This window comes from Pelophylax lessonae (genome assembly GCF_965119305.1).
Source record: "Pelophylax lessonae genome assembly, chromosome: 3".
Lineage (NCBI taxonomy): Eukaryota > Metazoa > Chordata > Amphibia > Anura > Ranidae > Pelophylax > Pelophylax lessonae.
In genome coordinates, this window is record NC_138770.1 from 284,623,821 (window position 1) to 284,645,439 (window position 21,619).

General features: G+C 42.7%; 1 protein-coding gene across 1 annotated transcript in view; it reads right to left on the reverse strand.

The window, feature by feature from the left end:
* Positions 1 to 2,211: 2,211 nt before the first annotated feature.
* LOC309551335 (T-kininogen 2-like) overlaps positions 2,212 to 21,619 on the reverse strand; it is a 54,494-nt gene continuing 35,086 nt past the window's right edge. The window contains exons 8-10 of the mRNA XM_082251884.1: positions 16,379 to 16,486; positions 7,604 to 7,687; positions 2,212 to 3,084 (exon numbers count right to left, since the gene is read on the reverse strand). Coding sequence (XP_082108010.1) covers positions 2,356 to 3,084; positions 7,604 to 7,687; positions 16,379 to 16,486 — 921 coding nt within the window. The 3' untranslated portion in view covers positions 2,212 to 2,355. The remainder of the gene's footprint in view (positions 3,085 to 7,603; positions 7,688 to 16,378; positions 16,487 to 21,619) is intronic.

Genomic DNA, 21,619 nt, shown 5'->3' on the forward strand with positions numbered 1-21,619 from the left:
TCTTCCCACCTGCCTAATAATTTTGCACAGTACTGTATATATATATATATATATATATATATATATATATACACACACACACACACACAAATCAGCCATAACTTTATAACCACCTACCTAGCTGCAATTAGACCTCTAAAGGAATGCTATGGTATCTGGTACCAAGCCTTCAGAAGCAGAATCTTTAAGTTCTGTAAGTTGTCAGGTGGGGCCTCCATGGATCAGATTAATTTTCTCAGCACACCCTACAGATCCTCTATTAGATTTTGATCTGGAGCATTTGGAGGTGAAGTCAACACCTTGAACCCATTGTGTTCTAAAAAAACTGTTCTTGGACAATTTTTGCAGTGTGGCAGGGTGCATTATCCAGCTGAAACAGGCAACTGCCATCAGGGAATATAATTTTCATGAAGTGGTGTACTTGGTCAGCAACAATGGTTAGGTAGGTGGTGCGTGTCAAGTAACATTCACATGAATGGCAGGACCCATGTTTTCCCCACAGAACATTGCCCAAGGCATCACACTGCCTCTGCTGGCTTGCCTTTTTTCCATACTGCATCCTGTTGTGATCTTGTCCACAATTACGTGATGTGCATGCATCTGAGCATCCTCATGATGAAGAAAACCTGATTCATCTTTCCAGGCCACCTTCTTCCATTGCTCCCATGGTCCAGTTCTGATGCTCATGTGCCCAATGTAGGTCCTTTTGGCTGTGGACACGAGTCAGCATGGGCACCCTGACCGATCTGCAGCTACACAGCCCCATCACAACAAACTGTGATGACCATTTTTTCTGCTTTTAACACAACTTCGGGGACAACATGTTCACATGCTGCCTAGTATATCTCTTTGACTTTCAGATGCCATTGTAATGAGATAATCAATGATATTCACTTAACCCATCAATGATCATAAAATTCTGGCTGATCGAAATGCAATGTATATTTACAGTACATACAATATATATCAGGGGTCTTCAAACTATGGCCCTCCAGTTGTTCAGGAACTACAATTCCCATCATGCCTGGTCATCTCTGTGAATGTCAGAGTTTTACAATGCCTCATGGTATGTTTAGTTCTGCAACAGCTGGAGGGCCGTTGTTTGAGGATCCCTGATATATATATATATATATATATATATATATATATATATATATACAGTATCTCACAAAAGTGAGTACACCCCTCACATTTTTGTAAATATTTTATTATATCTTTTAGAGCTGGTTCACACTGGGGCGACCTGTCAGGCAACCTGGTCGCCTGACAGGTCGCCGTAGGTGGCCTGCCATAGAGAAGCTGTGGACCCGTTCTAATAGGAGCGACACAAGTCGCTCCGACTTAGAAAAAGGGTCCGGAGCTTCTTTGGGGCGACCCGGAGTGACCTGCATTGACTTCAATGTAATGAAGTCCATGCCGGCCGCTCCGAGGTCGCGGTGCGAGCTGCGCACCGCGACTTGTGAGGTCGTCCCAGCAAGTCGGATCGCTCTAATGTGAACCGGCTCTTAATGTGACAACACCAAAGAAACTACACTTTGCCACAATGTAAAGTAGTGAGCGTACAGCTTGTATAACAGTGTCAATTTGCTGTCCCCTCAAAATACCTCAACACACAGCCCAAATTGGGTCCAATTAGCCATTTTCCCTCCCCGGTGTCATGTCACTCGTTAGTGTTACAAGGTCCCAGGTGTGAATGGGGGAGCAGGTGTGTTCAATTTGGTGTTATCGCTCTCACTCTCTTATACTGGTCACTGGAAATTCAACATGGCACCTCATGGCAAAGAACTCTCTGAGGATCTGAAAAAAATAATTTGTTCTACCTAAAGATGGCTTAGGCTATAAGAAGATTTCCAACACCCTGAAACTGAGCTACAGTATGGTGGCCAAGACCATACAGCGGTTTAACAGGATAGGTTCCACTCAGAACAGGCTTCTCCATGGTCGACCAAAGAAGTTGAGTGCACGTGCTCAGCATGATATCCAGAGGTTGTCTTTGGGAAATAGACCTTTGAGTGCTGCCAGCATTGAGGTTAAAGGGGTGGGGGCTCAGCCTGTCAGTGCTCAGACCATACGCCATACACTGCATCAAATTGGTCTGCATGGCTGTCGTCCCATATATATTTATATATACACACACACACTCTCACAAGCACAGGGTACCTAAAGTGTGCTGATGATATGGGGTTCAACTTACAGTACAGAGTACTAATGTAGATGTAATAAATTCACATTTATTTAATTCACACGCAAAACATCCACTTTTTAAAACATTGTTACTGATTTTTATTATACGTATAAAGAAATGCAATAGCTTTTTGTATCTTGACCTCTTGTGAATAAACTGCTTTTTGAGTATTAAAAACCAAAGGCAGAGAGCAGGTCTTCATCAGTAATGAAACTGTTTGTGTTATCACTACTAGATTGATTCTGATCCTCTGGAGGGGCTAGATCATCAGCAGCTTGTATCAGATCACCAATAATGAAGGGTTTCTCTGTAGCAAACTTTGGAATAATCAACAAGGGCTTCCACACTTTACCAGGACATTTTGAAGCATTTGGAGGAGACAGCACTGGAAAATCTAGAACTGTTTCATCAATGCTGGGCGGTGTACCTTTGTAGTCTGGAATTGCTGTTGCCAATGTAAAAGATGACAGATCAGGTTTGAGTGTTCCTTGGTTGTGTGGACCTGCAGCTGACTGTGAAGAGGATGGCAATTCAGGTTTGAATGGAGTAGGTGGTTGCATTGCAGGCTGCCTGGTAATTTTCTCTGTAACTATTGGATGTTGGGTTACTTTTTCTCCCTCTGGTACTCTAAGAATTTCAAACCCTGGCCGACTTGGTGGTACTTTAGGTTTCTTCCCATGGTCTTCTTCAGACTCTTCAGAGGAGCGATCCTTCTTCTTTTTATGCTCTTTTTCCTTTTTATGCTCTTTTTCTTCTTTTTTCTTTTTTTTCCCATGGTTTTTATCTTTATTATGATTTTGTCCATGCCCTCTTTCTTTTGATTTCTCGGATGCTCGTCTTCCTCTTTTTGTTGGTGCCATGCGGAGAGGGGAAAACCCCTTTATTGTTACCATACGACTCTGCAATTAAAGCAAACACTTCAGGCTTAAATATAATACTGCAGGCGAGTAAATATAAAATAAAAAGCAAATTAATCACTTCTGGACCGGAAGGTTTTACCCCCTTAATGACCAGGCCATTTTTTGCGATATGGCACTGCGTTATTTAAATTGACCATTACGTGGTCATGTGACGCTTAACCCAAATAAAATTGATGTCCTTTTTTTTCCCACAAATTGAGTTTTCCTATGGTGGTATTTGATCACCTGTGTGATTTTTATTTTTTGCGTTATAAACAAAGAAAGAGCGACAATTCTGAAAAAAAAAAACAATATTTTTTACTTTCTGCTATAAAACTTTCCCATTAAAAAAAAAATAAAAAAATAAAAAGTTTTCATCATTTTAGGCCAATATGTATTCTGCCACATATTTTTAGTAAAAAAAATCACAATAAGCGTATATTGATTGGTTTGCACAACAGTTAATGCGTCTACAAACTAGTTGAAGGATTTATGTCATTTTTATTTATTTATTTCTTTATTTTACTAGTAATGGCGGCGATCAGTGATTTTTAGTGGGACTGCGACATTGTGACGGACGGATCAGAGACCTAACTGCCATTTTTGACACTTTGGGGGGGACCAGTGACACTACTACAGTAATCAGTGCTAAAAATATGCACTGTTACTGTACTAATGACACTGGCAGGGAAGGGGTTAACACCAGGGGCGATCAAAGGGTTAAATGTGTGCCTAGCGGGTTCTTTTTAACTGTGTGGGGGATTGGCTCACTGGATGAACACAGAGACCTGTGATCCTAAATAGGAGGAACACAGGATTCCTGTGTTTATCATTGACAGCACAGCGACCTGCTGTGTTTACATCGGCAGACCGCCGTTCTGTCTCCACGGGGAGCGATTGCGGGTGGCCGGCGGACATTGCATTCGCCAGATCCACTGATTGGCCCCCCATGTGGCCAATCAGAGCATGCGCCTGCCCCCACTAGCTGTCTTAGGAAGTGAAGTACAGGTATCTTGTTTTGCGGGACAGAGCCAACCTGCCGCAGTAAAAGTATGGTGGCTGGTCAGCAAGTGGTTAAACTAAAAAATGGTTATAATGTCAGCACCACTTTGTCTTAGCTGCCAACTCTATCCAGCAGTTTTAGGGTAAACTATGTATACATATATAGATATTTTACAGTAAATCTCTACTCCCGGAAATCAGTGACTTTGTAAAATGTGCAGGTATACTGTGAGTTAAGCCCAATGAGGTGCATGCCACCTTTAGAGATGTACCGAACTGTTCGCCGGCGGACAGTTCCCGGCGAACTTAGCATGTTCGCGTTCGCCGCTGCGGGCGAACATATGCGATGTTCGGTCCGCCCCCTATAATACATCATTGAGGCAAACTTTGACCCTGAACTTCACAGTCAGCAGGCACATTTCCAGCCAATCAGCATACCTCCCTCCCACACCCTCCCACCTCCTATAAATAAGCAAGGGCAGCATCCATCTTAGATCATTCTGAAGCAGTGTGTGTAGTGAGAGCAGGGAGAGTGTTGCTGCTGCTGCTGCTGCTGCTGTTAATAGCTAGGGACAGTTGTTAGTCAGTGTTCCTGGTCTTGCTAGTCAGTGTTCTTGGTCCACTACTGCTGTAAGGACAGCATCCTGACAGCACCCCAAAAAGCCCTTCTAAGGGCTGGTATTTGTGTAATTTTTTATATATATATATATATATATATATATATATATATATATATATATATATCTAGTGTCCCCAAAAGCCCTTTTAAGGGCTGGTAATTGAGTTTTTTCTTTTTATATATATATATATCTATATATATATAGATATATAGATATATATATCTATATATATATAGATATATATATATCTAGTGTCCCCAAAAGCCCTTTTTAGGGCTGGTAATTGAGTATTTTTATATATATATATATATATATATATATATATCTATTGTACACTGCAGTTGCCTGCCTGCTGTGTGTGAGAGGCCACAGACCCACCACAGACTGTACTGTGTGCACACCACACTCATTTCGGGTGGCACAGGCACAGTACCTTGCATTTTAAAAAATATTTTTTTTTTCCTCTGTCATAATTGCAGTGAGTGCTGTGTCAGGTCCACAGAGTGCACTGTACCCACTGCAGTGCACTGCCCACCACTGATATATATACGGTGGCACAGCATCTTGTTGCAAATTGAAAAACAAAAATATTTTTTATTATTGCAGTTGCCTGGGCTGCCAGTGACTGTCAGGTCCACAGAGTGTACTGTGCCCACTGTAGTGCCACTGTGTGCCCACCCACCACTGATATATATACGGTGGCACAGCAGCTTGCAAAGTAAAAATATATATATATTTTTTTATAATTGCAGTTGCCTGGGTGCCAGTGACTGTCAGGTCCACAGAGTGTACTGTGCCCACTGCAGTGCCACTGCCCACCCACCACTGATATATACGGTGGCAGGCATGACTTTTTTTGGATTAGTGTCTGGGGGGTCTAAAAAGCATACCTGTGAAGTTTCAGCTCTGTAGCATGTCCAGAACCAGAAAAAAAGATCATATAGGTGTAAAAGGGGTTCCCACCATCCCTGCTCTACTGAAAAATTATCTTTTTTTCTGGTTCTGGACATGCTACAGAGCTGAAACTTCACAGGTACACTTTTTAGACCCCCTAGACACTAAATCACACAAAAAAGTTCTTAAAAATTGTCATTTTTGATAGAGAGCCAATTATTGGAAAAATTAAAAAAAAAAAAATTTCTTTGTATTTATTGTCTGGGGGGTCTAAAAAGCGTACCTGTGAAGTTTCAGCTCTGTAGCATGTCCAGAACCAGAAAAAAAGATCATATAGGTGTAAAAGGGGTTGTAATTTTTTGTTAGAGAGCCAATTATTGGAAAAATTTAAAAAAAATAAAAATAAAAGATTTCTTTGGATTTATTGTCTGGGGGGTCTAAAAAGTGTACCTGTGAAGTTTCAGCTCTGTAGCATGTCCAGAACCAGAAAAAAATAGAATTAGGGTTAGGGCTAGGGTTAGGGCTAGGGTTAGGGTCAGGGCTAAGGAGTTAGAGGGGTAGGGGTAGGGCTACTAACTCTAACCCTAAGTATCTCACCGTAACCCTAACCCTAGCCCCTAACACTAAACCTAACCCTAACCCTCTAACCATAACCCTAACCCTCTAACCTTAACCCTAACCCTCTAAGCCTAGCCATAAAAATAACCCTAACCCTAAACCTAACCCTAACCCTAACCCTAGCCCTAAGCCTAACCCTAGCCCTAACCCTAATTCATATTTTTTTCTTGTTCTGGACATGCTACAGAGCTGAAACTTCACAGGTACACTTTTTAGACCCCCCAGATGCTAAATCCAAAATTTTATTTTTATTTTTTTTAATTTTTCCAATAATTGGCTCTCTAACAATTTTTAAGAACTTTTTTTGTGTGATTCAGTGTCTGGGGGTCTAAAACGTGTACCTGTGAAGTTTCAGCTCTGTAGCATGTCCAGAACCAGAAAAAAAATTAGAATTAGGGTTAGGGCTAGGGTTAGGGTTAGGGCTAGGGTTAGGGTTATTTTTAGTGCTTAGGGTTAGACGGTTAGGGTTAGAGGCGTAGGGGTAGGGTTACTAACTCTAACCCTAAGTATCTCACCGTAACCCTAACCCTAGCCCCTAACACTAAACCTAACCCTAACCCTTAAAGCCCAGTTCCTGTCCCATTTTGGTCGGTTCTGGTCTGTTTGCGGTTGTTTGCGGTGCGTTAAACGGGGAGTTTGGTCTGTCACTGTGAAGCGGGCGTAACCCTTACACTACCTGATCGATACAACATCATACCTGATCGTATACACACACTGGATGTTTTAAAGCACGTTATTCCAAACAATTTAGGAATGTTAGGTGATTTATGCCCTTTATGGAATAAAACCCGACTCTGCGTCAACTACGTAATTTTCCATGGGAGTTTTGCCATGGATCCCCCTCCGGCATGCCACAGTCCAGGTGTTTGTCCCCTTGAAACAACTTTTCCATTACTATTGTGGCCAGAAAGAGTCCCTGTGGGTTTTAAAATTCGCCTGCCTATTAAAGTCTATGGCAGTTCGCAATGTTCGCCGGTTCGCGAACATTCGCCGATGTTCGCGTTCGCCGTTCGCGAACGGCGAATTTTATGTTCGCGACATCACTAGCCACCTTGTGAACTTATTGCTTTCATTTTTAATCTGACAATTTTATGGAGCTTTGGGAGGATAGCTATCACTACATTTCTGGAGCTCCTATGCTAGATTCACTGGTAAGAAGACAGCATCTTTCTTCTCAGAGCTCTGGAGTGTTGTGATAGCTTTCCTCCTGAGGCTCCATAAAACTGTCAGATGTAAATTAAAGAAATAAATTCACAAGGTAGCATGCACCTCGCTGGACTTAACTCAGTGTATGCTGATATATTTTACAAAGCAGCTGAATTCTTAGAGTTCCACTTTAAATGTTTATTTGTCAGACTTAAACATTGGAAAAAAAAAAAAGTTACCTTATCAAAAATGCATTGGTAACCAGGCAGGATGTTAGCCGTTTCATTTACAACATCAATGGTGACATCACATGCATAGGTGTTCTACAACAGAGAAGATAAAAATGTGTCAAACGTGAATATATTACCTTTTCATGTTTTTCATTTGCTTATTAGTTGTATTAAGCACATTGATTATTAAACTTCCTAAAGGAGTAATAAATGGAGAAGAGCCAACATTTCAAACAAACAATGTAATATACACAAATAAAAGTAAAAAAGAGGCAACATGAAATTTCAGGGTGAAAGAAAAGAAAACTAGTTTTAAAAAATGTATTTTTTCATTCATTAGTAAGGTGCCAACGTATTGAGCAATGTTTTACAGAGATTGCTAATGCATCATATCAATCCCTGCAAAGAATAATGGTTAAGGCCCCTTTCACACATGCTGTCCGTTTGTCCGTTCTTCATCCATCCGTTGACGGATGAAAAATGGACATCAATGTATCTCTATGTAAAAACGGATGACAACGGATGATCATCAGTTAACATCCGTTTTCATCCGCTTCTGTCAATGTCCGTTTTTTTGAACGGATGAATGCCCTATTTTTCATCCATTAAAAAAATGGTTCAGACGAAAAACGGATGACAACGGATGAAAAACGGATAACAACTGACGAAAAACGGATGACAACTGACGAAAAACAGATGAAAACGGATGAAAAATTTATGAAAAATGGATGAAAAAACGGATGGAAAACTGATACATTTTGACGTGACTGAACTGATGATATGTGTGAAAGGGGCCTTAATGTTTCTTCCACATTCAGGGCACACAGAAGCTTAGTAAGGCTGGCTACACACATCCTGCCGGGACATTGCATTCAGACAGCAGCAACCGCCGCTGTCAGAACACAGTGATCAGTGCCTGCAGCTGATCAGCTGGAGCCACTGATGGTCTGAACATTTTAAGGCCCCTTCCACACAGGCTGTCCGATCAGGTCCGCCTGTCAGTTTTTTTAGGCGGACCTGATCAGACCTTCCATTACCTCCTATGGAGTGGCGGATGTCAGCGGTGACATGTCTGCTGACATCCGCCACAATCGGATCCGATCCTGTCTGCCAAATCAAGACGGATGGTTGTCCTATTTTCCATCCGTTTGGTGGATCGTGTATGATCAGATGAAAATGGACAGGCGGTCTGTTTTCACCCAATCTTTCCATAGAGGAGAGCGGGACTCTGTCTGTCTCTGCTCTACATAGTGAGCAGAAACTGACCTGTCATCTGTCGGCTCAGCGGATCGATCCCCCGCTGAGCAAGCGGAGTGTAAATGGGGCCTTAGTCATATCCCTTTGACAGAAGCGATCAAATAATTAACTTATGTTAATCAAGATTTTGATCAGTTTATGGCCAGGTTTAGGCTCATTTAGGTATTATCATAGCCCTCTCAGCTGTTGTAGGTGTCCAATTACCTTCTGTCCTCACCCAGCATCTCTGCACCTTTCTACATAACATTTTATGTAGGGAGGAGGAGCAAAGGGGAATAGTATAGAGTGTCATTGAGTGACAGCTCTATACTAGCTAACATCACATCCAAGATGGTAATTCACAGAAACAGCCTTAGGTCTGGATGTTTGAGTAAGCGCTGACTTTAGCGCAAAACACATTACGTTTTATGTACCTGTCATACCTGTGATGTGATTTAATAAAGATACCAAAGAGTGCAGCAAAATTCTGGATTTTTGCATCTCTAAACAGTCTTGGGGCTTTTCGATTTAAAGTAGAGATCGATCAATTATCGGCAACACCGATATATCGGGGGCCGATATGCACTTTCCCCGATATATCAAAATCGGCCCCTGAGGTTACCGATATTGCCGATATTTAGGTAAAGTGCATGTCCTGGGGTGATGCTAGAGGCAGCATTGGAGGTAGGATGCCCGGGTCTCCCGGTGGGACGGGAGACCCAGGTGAGCTGTGGAAGGCAGCGGGAGGGGGGTCGTCCCCTCTCACTCCTTGTAATGACAGCCAAGCGGCTTCTAATCCGCATCGGTTGTCATTACAAGTCAGCCGACCGTTGGCTATGGACACCGGTACCGGGGTGATGCCTCTAGCCATAGCCGACGGTCGGCTGACTTGTAATGACAACCGATGCGGCTGAGAAGTCGCTCGGCTTGCAAGGAAGAAAATTCCCCTGGTTGTGGGACTTTTAAGGCACTGGTTTAAAGCAATTGAGTATAAACAATAGAACATTTAATGAAAATACTATTTATTATAAAAAATTACATAAATTTTAAATATGGCAAGCTATGTACAATGCATAAAATCCGCAGGCAGAAAAGTGACCACTAGACCCCAGGGATTTTCGAAGTCACAATTTATAACTCCTTCTTCAGGGGTAACCTTGGATAGCGGTATATTCTGCTATGTTGATTTGAAATTGTAGGCCTGCCAACATCATATTTAAAAACAGGTAATCAGAGTGCTCAAACCATTGACCAAGAAAGGCTGATCAGAGGTGTCAGGAAGAGTTCTTTGTTAATGAGGATCCATAAAAAGAGATCTTAACGGTGTGTGCTATCCAGCCAGCGGCTTGTTGGGGACAGCTGAAACCCAAAAGATGGAAACTCTTAGGGATGTTCAGTAGCATCAAAAATATACGTGGGAAAGGATCAACATCTTCCTGGTGAATGAGCAGCGGAGAAGTTGCTCGGCTGTCATTACAAGGAGTGGGAGGGGATGTCCTCCTCTCCCACCACTTTCCACGGCTCACCCGGGTCTCCCGTCCCACCGGGCATCCTACCTCCACCCCCGCCTCCAAAGAAAAGACCCGGTGTAGCATGAAGATGTGTCCCCGTGAAAGCCGGTATCCCTGCCGCAAGTGCGCATGCGCCGGTCTCCATGTAGAAAACCCGGAAGTGATGTCATGACATCAAATCCGGGTACTCGGCGCTGAATTAAAAAAACTGACAGCATTCAAAACAGCCAAACTTGGCGTTTTGAATGCTTTTCAGTGCCAAGGAGGGGTTTGGGGGGTCTTTTAGACCCCCAGATCCCTCCACAAGGTGTAACTTTAGAAAAAAAAATATTTTTTACATGTCCGAAAATATCGGCCGATATCGGCCAATACCGATATCCGATAACCAAAATATCGGTATCGGCATTAAAAAAATTAGATCGGTCGATCACTAATTTAAAGTAAATAAATACAAGTAAATAACATGAAAAAATACTTCAATCAATAATAGTGCTGCACTTCAAAACAAAAATAAGTTTGAAAAATAATACAATAATATAAAAATAATAATATAAAATTAATACAATTGGTATTACAAACTTTTTAATATCTCAATCACACTGAGTAAAGCCTAATAAAAGTCTCTCAGGTCAGGGGTCCACTGGATTGGATCCAAGTCACAGGCACCAGCTGTTACTTTCAGTTAGGGAGTCTTTAAACAAGACCTTCAAGATGAGATAGATACCATTGAGAGGAGAGGAGAGTGGAGATAAGGGGCAACCATTGGGGGCACATTGGACCCTTATCCCTGAGTCCAGCAAAAGCTGAAAGGCGCTATTTCACCAAGCTTAGTTGCAAGGTCACAATATTAAAGGTGAGAATCCAACTGAAGAGGGGGAGCGCATTTTTTTTATGGTGCCACAATGATTTGTTTATTTAAACTTCACCAAAGGATAAGGAAGAGTATGAACTTTGCACAATAAGGATATTGGTGATGGGGAAGATCATAACGATTTAATTTCATTAATCTTTGAATTGCACACATGTGAACTTATTAGTTTGTATCACATGCATGGCTAGTATAATTAGGTTTTACTTTGTGTGATTGAGATATTAAGAAGTTTGTAATACCAATTGTATTAATTTTATATATTTTTTTTTATATTATTGTATTATTTTTGCGATCCTTACATAGTTACATAGTTAGTGAGGCTGAAAAAAGACACAAGTCCATCCAGTTCAACCTATGTGTGTGTGTTTGCTTTTAACCGTTATTGTATACCCCCTGTATGTTGTACATTGTATACCCCTGTATGTTGTGGTCTTTAAGGTGTCCATCCAATAGTTTTTTGAAACTATCAATGCTCCCTGCTGATACGACTGCTTGCGGAAGAGAATTCCACATCCTTACCGCTCTTACAGTGAAGAACCCCTTACGCACTTTAAGGTTAAACCGCCTTTCCTCTAGTTTTAGTGAGTGGCCACGTGTCTTATTGTATTCCCTTACTCTAAATAGTTTGTTCCTTATGCTAGGGTCGCCAGTACAGTATTTGTACATTGATATCATATCCCCCCTCAAGCGTCTCTTCTCCAGAGAGAATAGGTTCAGTGCTTGTAGTCTTTCCTCATAGCCGATGTCCTCCATTCCCCTAATTATTTTTGTTGCCCTTCTCTGGACTTTCTCCAGTTCCAGCACATCCTTCCTGAGGACCGGTGCCCAGAACTGGACAGCATACTCCAGATGTGGCCGGACCAGAGTCTTGTAGAGTGGAAGAATAATCTCTTTATTTCTGGAGTGAATCCCCTTTTTTATACAACCCAGTATTCTGTTGGCTTTGCTTGCAGCGGCTTGGCATTGCATGCCACTTCCAAGCCTGTTGTCTACCAGTACCCCCAGGTCCCTTTCCATCCTAGACTCACCCAGAGGTTCCCCCCCTAGTGAGTAGCTTGCTTTCTGGTTTCTGGCCCCCAAGTGCATTACTTTACATTTTTCTACATTAAATCTCATCTGCCATGTAGTTGCCCACCCCGTTATTTTGTTCAGGTCTGCTTGCAAGATTTCCACATCCTGCATAGAAGATATTGGCATGCCTAATTTAGTATCATCTGCAAATACTGAGATTGTACTAGATATCCCCTCCTCTAGATCATTTATGAATAAATTAAACAGGATTGGTCCCAGGACAGAACCCTGCGGGACCCCACTTTCCACACCCGCCCAATCCGAGTACTCCCCATTAATCACCACCCTCTGTACTCTCCCCTGGAGCCAATTCTCTATCCAGGTACTCACCTTATGGTCCATACCTACCTTCCTTAGTTTGTACAGTAAGCGTTTGTGGGGAACGGTGTCAAAGGCCTTTGCAAAGTCCAGATACACCACATCCACAGGCTTACCTTTATCTAAGTGGCAGCTCACTTCATCGTAGAAGGTTAATAGATTGGTTTGGCATGAACGATTTTTCATGAATCCATGCTGATTACTACTTATAATACCGTTTTCATTACTAAAGTCTTGTATGTGGTCCCTTATCATCCCCTCCAAAATTTTGCAGACTACTGATGTTAGGCTGACCGGCCTATAGTTTCCCGGGATATATCTCGGCCCCTTTTTAAATATTGGTACCACGTTGGCTTTTTTCCAATCAGCTGGCACCATACCTGTCTGTAAACTATCCTTAAAGATCAAGAATAATGGTCTGGCAATCACCTGACTGAGCTCATTTAGAACCCTTGGGTGCAAGCCATCCGGTCCCGGGGATTTATTTATGTTAAGTTTCTCTAGTTTAGCTCTAAGTCTATCCTCTGTTAGCCATGGCGGCACTTCCTGAGGTGTATTATTTAGTTCGGCCTTACAAGCGGGGTTCGTGTAGCCCCCCGATTCCTTTGTGAAGACTGAAGAAAAGAAATTATTTAACACTTCCGCCTTTTCTCTGTCCTCAGTGGCCATTTTTCCTTTATCATCTTTTATGGGGCCAATGTGTTCTGGCCTCGCTTTCTTACTGTTTAATACATAAATCCTATTTGTGTTTTGAAGCGCAGCACTATTATTGATTAAATATTTACACATTTCACTTTTGAATGAGATAGTGATTGGTGTCTGCACTGCAGCTTTCTATCAGGTTTTACTTTTAATTGAATTTGTTTCGATCGTAGTAGATCGCAGGATCCTTTTTGTTATACGTAAAAAATACTTAATTATTAGTTGCAAGATTGTTGCTGAATTGAATGCTTTTTAATCATTAAAAATACAGCTTTTATCATGTACCATTCCTATTTATATGGCATTGTATTGTTAATGTCGGCCCTGCGTGGCCTGTTGTATGGTGGCATTGTTTGTTGTGGTCACCGCTATTTTATATATATACTTTGCAAATATTCAATTAAGAAGAAATTAAAAAAATAATAATATAACTGGTCCTAGTCGCGTCTTATATTTTCGCTGACAGCTTGTAAGCAGGTATAGGGAGAGTCAATATGTTTTATGGTAAAATGGTATCTTCCTTGATTTTCTGATTTTAATTTGTTACAGCCCTCTTCATGCTCCATGCTGCTTTGTTATACTCAAGGTATAGCTGTTGGTGGGGTGCAGATGGAAAAGAGTGACCACATGGGAAGTTGGATGTACTGTGTATTATACTTTGCATGTTTCCCCTTCACAGACCCCCCTGAGTGTGTATAAATATAGAGTCTGGTCTTGAATATGTGTCAGATAAGGCCCCATTCACACAGGGCGTTTTTGCAGCTGCTGTTAGGAGCGTCAGACGTTTTTTTTGCAGCCTAAAAACGCCCTCCATGTTATTCTATGGCATCATGCACACACAGGCTTTTAGCAGCTCCAAGGGGCATAGGCTTTTTAGGCTGCAAAAAAAACCCAGGGCCTGCGCTTTCTGAGGACCAGCGTCAGAGCTGTAAAAACGTCTGACGCTGCTAAAGGCTGAATAACATTGCCTAACGTTGCTTATACAGCGTTAAGCCATGTTAGACTTTTTTTTAAATCAATGGTTCCCTGTGGGATCAATGGTTTCCTATGGGAGCCAATTGATTTGAATGGAAGTCGCATCACAAGTCGGATCAGAATGGTGCGACTTGCGCTCTAAGGATCTTGAGGGGGAACTAAATGCCAAAATGGGAAAAAAACGTCATGGGGGAGGGGACGAGCGTGCGGCCCCACCCCCCTGGACCATACCAGGCCACACTCCCTCAACAGGGGGGGGGGGGGTGGGTGCTTTTGGGCAGGGGGAGATCTGCACCCCCCACCCCAAAGCACCTTATCCCCATGTCATCATAAGGGGGCGGGGTCTCCAGATGAGGTCACCGAGAGGCCACGCCCCTAATGGCTATATAACAAGCTGCATAGACTGGAGACGGCATAATCAACGGGGATTTCCTCGGAGGAGGAACGGAGGAAAAAGAAGACCAGAGGGGAGAAGAGCGGAGGGGAGAAGACCAGAGGGGAGAAGACCAGAGCGGAGAAGACCGAAAGAAGATTTTTAATAAACTTCTCAAAACGTCTCCTGTCATTATTTACATACACTGCCTTTTATAGGGTGAATGGGTACCCCATACCCATTCACATAGGGAGGGGGTCCGGGATCTGGGGGGGCCCCCTTGTTGCAGATTCCGATTAGCCCCCTTACTGCAGACCTCCACAATCACCGCCCAAGGTGCGGAAGTCTCCTGCATTTGGGCTGCAGCTCCCTGACACCCACATGTGCCGCACGATATCCCGGCTTTCAGCCACAGCAGCCTGAGCCACGGCTGTACTCCACTCACTCGGCCATGGCTGATGGCATGCTGCCTGTGTAAAGCTAGCAGTAATGTGCAACTGCCAGCACTGTCTGCAGCCTGGAAACCCACCGGGGGGCCAGGATGTCCTCACTCGCCGGAAGACCGTTGTGTTTGAGGAGGAGTCACACTGACGCTGGTCCGCACAGGCAGGTCCTCCAGAGTGTGTGAGTTCTTGCAGAGTGTGGATAGAGTGACCAGTGACACTGACGTACTCACCGAGTATATGTACATAAAAGACCTTCAAAAAATTTCCAATAAGAACAAAGACTGCTGTGCTGCAGTACGTTCGTTCCGGCTTGTGACGTCGACGCTCGCTGGTAACTCCGCCAGTGTACCTAATTTTAAATAAACTTTTATATGCTGGAACATACTTCACTATGGTCTTCCCCCGTCTTTATATTCCTATATTCGGGTGAGATGCTGTATGACTGTTCCTGTTTCTGGGAGGTGATACATGGATCCCTTGGGAGTATCTACTGGCATTTTCTGGGGCTGATCATCTTGCTTTAAGCACAAGGCGTTTGGTGACCATTGTGAGAGCAGTGGTCATAATCATTCGGTAAGAGGCCAATTGGCTACCTTATGTGTGGTGGAGGTTTTCACTGTTCCAGTCACTGAGTTTACGGATTTTCACTTACCAAGGTGTCTTTGGTGGATTGGACTGCTCCATAATATCATCTTGAAGTGGACTTATGTTTTAACATTATACATATACAAGTCAATTTATAGCGCTGCATTTTATATCTTATATTGTCTTCATCACATTGTGGTTAATGCTAGCTGCTTTTTTCTGGTAGCGCGGATATTCAGTTGGTTTATATACTAAAGTTATGAAAATTCTCTTACGACAAAAAAAAAAATTCTAAAGTGGTGTAATGTGTTGTAATGTATTGTATTTTCGGACAAAAACTGTGCTGATTAAACGAAAATCGTACAAACTGGTATTGAACGAGAACGTTTTTTGTGCTTGTCCCATCACATAATTTTGCATGAATTGACGTGATCGGCTCTTGAAAGCTGTGCAGTAATGATCACATCTCATACGATCGCTTGGAAAGTGGTATTTTTCATACGATTTTCTGATCGTGTAGGGGCCATAACACTCAATCACGCTTAATCATTGCTGCAGGTGAGAATCATATGAGTAATCCCCCACAATATTCATACATGATCATAAAATCCATTCTGTATTTACAGCCTTTTAAATTGTATATGTATAGAATCAAGGCCAGGCTTCCACAATTCAAAATGTATGTGTTACACTTACGCTATCTTGTTCAATGGCACATTCATCTCCCAGAATAGTATGATCAGACTTTGAACAGTTGGTGGCTTTTATTTTGAATTTTAAATTATACTGTTTCTTCTGTGTTGCCTGGAGATTCAAAATCAGAACAATTATACTAAAATGCATACCACAAATAGAACAACAGAATAAAATTGTGTTACAAAACCTGAAAAACATCTTAGCTATCTTCATTTTTTAAGTTCCTCCTTCAGTTAGATCTTACCAAGGTTCTGACAAGTCTACAAACTATATTCCTGATTTCAGCTGTTTTTTTTAGAGAATATTTGAAAATGAAAGAAAGAATTTGCTTGGTTTTCTAGGCAGTACCTCCACGCTTTATCTCCTATTTTTTTTCTTTTTTTTTCTCCTCAAATATTTGTATTGAAAATGAGCAATTTACAAACCTCAAACAGAAACAGAAAGGGGTAGATTTACATAGCTTGTATCTAACCCACTACTTACGTTTTACTGATTTGATATCCTGCAATTTTAATCACAGTAACATATGTGTAAATCGGTAACTATTACCAAATTATTAATTTATAACTATATTTTATATCTCATCTCTTATTTTTTGCTAAACACAGAGAATGGAGAATGATATGGAACACCAAGCTCAATTTCAAATGAGTGCTGCAATATCTTCATACAAATGTTCAAGACTGTTGTTTTAAATGATCTATAGTATGGAAGTTTCAGATTGAAAATACATTTCCATATCTGGGAACTGTTAAAAATCAGAATTTTTAAAAGGATGGGGGTGGAGTAATGGGTGGGGATAATAACAGCAAATAGTGGGTATGGCAAAATTGTACTAACACTGGGAGAGACCCCTAAAATATGAGCCTACCTACAAGGTGCAGGAGTCAGAAGTATGTAATGTAAATGGTCCATGGGTCCAAGTTGGTTAACGTACATGCTTACGGACATCGATACGTCACTTCCGGTACGGTGGAACGCACGACGGGACCAAGGAGACATCCCGAGCGCACACCGCAACCAGGAAACGACACCAGAACAGCTCCGTACTTATTATCGGCCTGTTTATTCTGCACAAAATGTGAGTGTTACTCTTTATTTATTTCAAAAAAAGCTTTATTACTGAGTTACACTATTGTGAGCTTCTTTCCTCTATATATGTATACCGGGCCATTGAGAACTACAGACATCTGATCTCCAAGAATTTCCAACCAGGTTCCTTACTGGGACAAAAGCCTTTTTGACCCTTTCAGCTATACAGCTTAGGGGTGATTTGAGTCCGGTAAGTTAAACATCTAAAGGGGGAGGATTGGCACATTCCACAGCACTGGATTGATGGCATGATTCTGCACTTCTCTTCTGGCACTTAAGCACCTTTGGATTTATGTGGACACTTGCTGATATCACTTTTATATATATTCATATCACTTTTTATGTATATTTATATATCTATTGGACTATTACTATCTTTACTTTTTTTTTATATTTATTGGATTATCACCATTTATTGAATTATCACGCTGAATTATTCCACATTTTATGATACCCTATTATTGGGTACTGTATATGCTTAGATTCTTTTTTGCACATGATTTGCACGTTGCACTTTATGATTATTTATAATCATTTGGTGTGAATATTTATTAGTATTTATTGTGGTATTATAAACCTTTCTGCGCTGTACATTGGCACTTTATATTGAGAAATTTGGTTTTACCTGATTTTTGAACAGCAGCATTTAGGTTAATGCACGATTTTATTTATCCATAGCGCGGTACACTTTTATCTTTTATGGTACTATATATTGTATCATTTTTGAAAAATTTATTCTGGCGGCTCAAGCAAACCACACAGAGAGCACTATGACTGCATGTGTGTGGGGATGTGGGACCCTCAGAATGATGTGTCATGCATTTTAGAAATGTGCGATTGTCATTGAGAATGTAAACCAACTCTGTGTATAAGGGGCCCCCTGAACCTGAAGTACCCCAACCCTCCAAGGTCTAAATCTGGCTCTGACAAAGACATTTAATTATATAAAGTTGATCTTTAGGTAAAACTATAGATACAGGGAAAAAAAACGACATATACTGTATGATGCAATTTGTTAATGATCTTAAGTGTCTAATTACATTTGTATATTGCATTTAAAGCATTCTAAATTATGTTAGGACAACCCATTTATTTGAATGGGCTGTGTAATGCACCAAAAATCACAGCAAAAACGTGCATGCTTCAATTTTAGTACATAGGTGACGGGGGGAGATACTGTATGTTAGGGGGCCACTGCGTGTAACTGCAGTACAGTAGTACTAGTCTGGTCTAACAGAGTGTTTTTTTTTTTTTGCTTTACTGATTCCCCTTTGTATTTGCAGTCCATTAATCACAAGCAAATGACTTGCAAATGCTGTTTAAAGTGCCCCTGTCACAGGGAAAAAAAAACAAAGCCACCTTGTAAAAGAAGAATTTGAATAATTAAATCTTCAGCAAGTGGTGTTTTACCTGTCATTACTTTTCCAGGTGTTATCTTCCCTCCATTTGTTGCTGCAGCCCAACACGTCTGGATGTGTTGCATAGTGTGTCCCCCACTAAGCACTGTGTATTTTCTCACCAACTACTTCAGCAAAACCGTGTTTTGTAGTCAGTGGCGGCTGGAGCTCAAAATTTTTTTTGGGGGGGGGGGGGGGGGGGGGCGCAAACAGAAAAATGTTGCTTTGCGGCAAAAAACGCTGTAAAAAATTGCGTGACTTTGAGGTCGCAAAAGTGTGAAAGGGGCCTTCAATAATTAAGGTATAGAGTACCCCCTTTCAAAGCAGAGAGACCAGCGTGCCCCCTTTCAATGCAGAGAGACCAGCGTGCCCCCTTTTAATGCAGAGAGACCAGCATGCCCCCTTTCAATGCAGAGAGACCAGCGTGCCCCCTTTCAGTGCACAGTGACCAGCGTGCCCCCTTTCAATCCACAGTGACCAATGTGCCCCCTTTCAATGCAGTAACCAGTGTACATGCCCCCTTCAATGCAGTGACCAGCGTACATGTCCCCTTCAATGCAGAGATCATTGTACATGCCCCCAATGCAGTGACCAGCGTATATGCACCCAATGCAGTGACCAGCGTGCGTGCCCCCTTCAATGCAGTGACCAGCATACATGCCCCCAATGTAGTGAGCAGCATACATGCCCCCAATGCAGTGACCAGCATACATGCCCCCAATGCAGTGACCAGCATACATGCCCCCAATGCAGTGACCAGTATACATGCCCCCAATGCAGTGACCAGTATACATGTCCTCAATGCAGAGATCAGCGTGCGTGCCTCCAATGCAGTGACCAGTATACATGTCCCCAATGCAGAGGTCAGCGTGCGTGCCTCCAATGCAGTGACCAGCATACATGTCCCCAACACAGAGATCAGCGTGCGTGACTCCAATGCAGTGACCAGTATACATGTTCCCAATGCAGTGACCAGTATACATGCCCCAATGCAGTGACCAGTATACATGCCCCCAATGCAGAGATCAGTATACATGTCCCTAATGCAGAGTTCAGCGTGCGTGCCTCCAATGCAGTGACCAGCATACATGTCCCCAATGCAGAGATCAGCGTGCGTGCCTCCAATGCAGTGACCAGCGTGCGTGCCCCCTTCAATGCAGTGACCAGCATACATGCCCCCAATGTAGTGAGCAGCATACATGCCCCCAATGCAGTGACCAGCATACATGCCCCCAATGCAGTGACCAGTATACATGCCCCCAATGCAGTAACCAGTATACATGTCCCCAATGCAGAGATCAGCGTGCGTGCCTCCAATGCAGTGACCAGTATACGTGTCCCCAATGCAGAGGTCAGCATGCATGCCTCCAATGCAGTGACCAGTATACATGTCCCCAACGCAGAGATCAGCGTGCGTGACTCCAATGCAGTGACCAGTATACATGTTCCCAATGCAGTGACCAGTATACATGCCCCCAATGCAGTGACCAGTATACATGCCCCCAATGCAGAGATCAGTATACATGTCCCCAATGCAGAGTTCAGCGTGTGTGCCTCCAATGCAGTGACCAACATACATGTCCCCAATGCTGAGATCAGCGTGCGTGCCTCCAATGCAGTGACCAGTATACATGTCCCCAATGCAGAGATCAGCGTGAATGCCTCCAATGCAGTGACCAGTATACATGCCCCCAATGCAGTGACCGGTATACATACCCCCAATGCAGTGACCAGTATACATGTCCCCAATGCAGAGATCAGCGTGCGTGCCCTCTTACTTGGAGCAGCGGCGGTGGTGATCGGCTCCTCCTCAGTCCCCCGAATGGCTTCTTCTGCTCGGTCCCGGCGCGTCTCCTCCAGTACTTCCGGTCCCGCCTCCTCCTCGGCCAATGGCATGGGGTTTGCCTTGCGGCCAATCATGAAGCGCGTATCGGACGCGCTTCCTGATTGGCCAGGAGGAGGATCGGTGTGACAATAGCGAATTTTCATTCGCTATTGTAACACAATAAGTGGGCTCGGGACGCACTGCTCTGCGCCCCGGGACCATCCTTTCCATCTCCCTATTAGAGCCTCTGGCTCTAATCAGGTGATGAAAAAAAAAAGAAATCCCCATTGAACTCCATGCGTCCGGCGCCCTTGCATGCAGATTAGTGGGCCGGACGCATGGATGGGGGGGCGGCGCCCCTGCGCCCCTAACGAGCCGGCCGCCACTGTTTGTAGTGACATAGCAGTTGGCAGAAAGAATTATACCACCCAGCGGAGGACACACTTGAAAGTGGTTAATAGCAGTGGCAGCAGCACCCAGAACTCTTCAGGACAGTGAAGATTTAACACACTTCATACTGGAAAGATTATTTTAAAACTTTATCTTTCACAGGGTGGCTTTGTTTTATGTTTTCCTACACAACGGGTTCACTTTTATCCTGCTCACCCTCTCTCTGTCTAGTTTCAGTTGGCTTAAAGCCCAGTTCCATGAATAGCACAGTTTGTGAATAAAAATAAAAGCTGTAACGGAACCGCGACCCACGCTGAGCTTGTGGACTTCCATCAGTATATGGCTTCCTTCAGTCTAGAACATAGATATCAAATATCCTAGCCGTCCCCATACAAAGCTAGCCGACAACTTAGCTTGTACAAGTTCTTTATTGAACTGTTTCACACTCAATATTTACAAGGAAACTTCCCCCTCCTGATCAAATTACCACCCCAGTTCAGGTGGGCCTGACTACATTATCATATGCAGATGAAATTG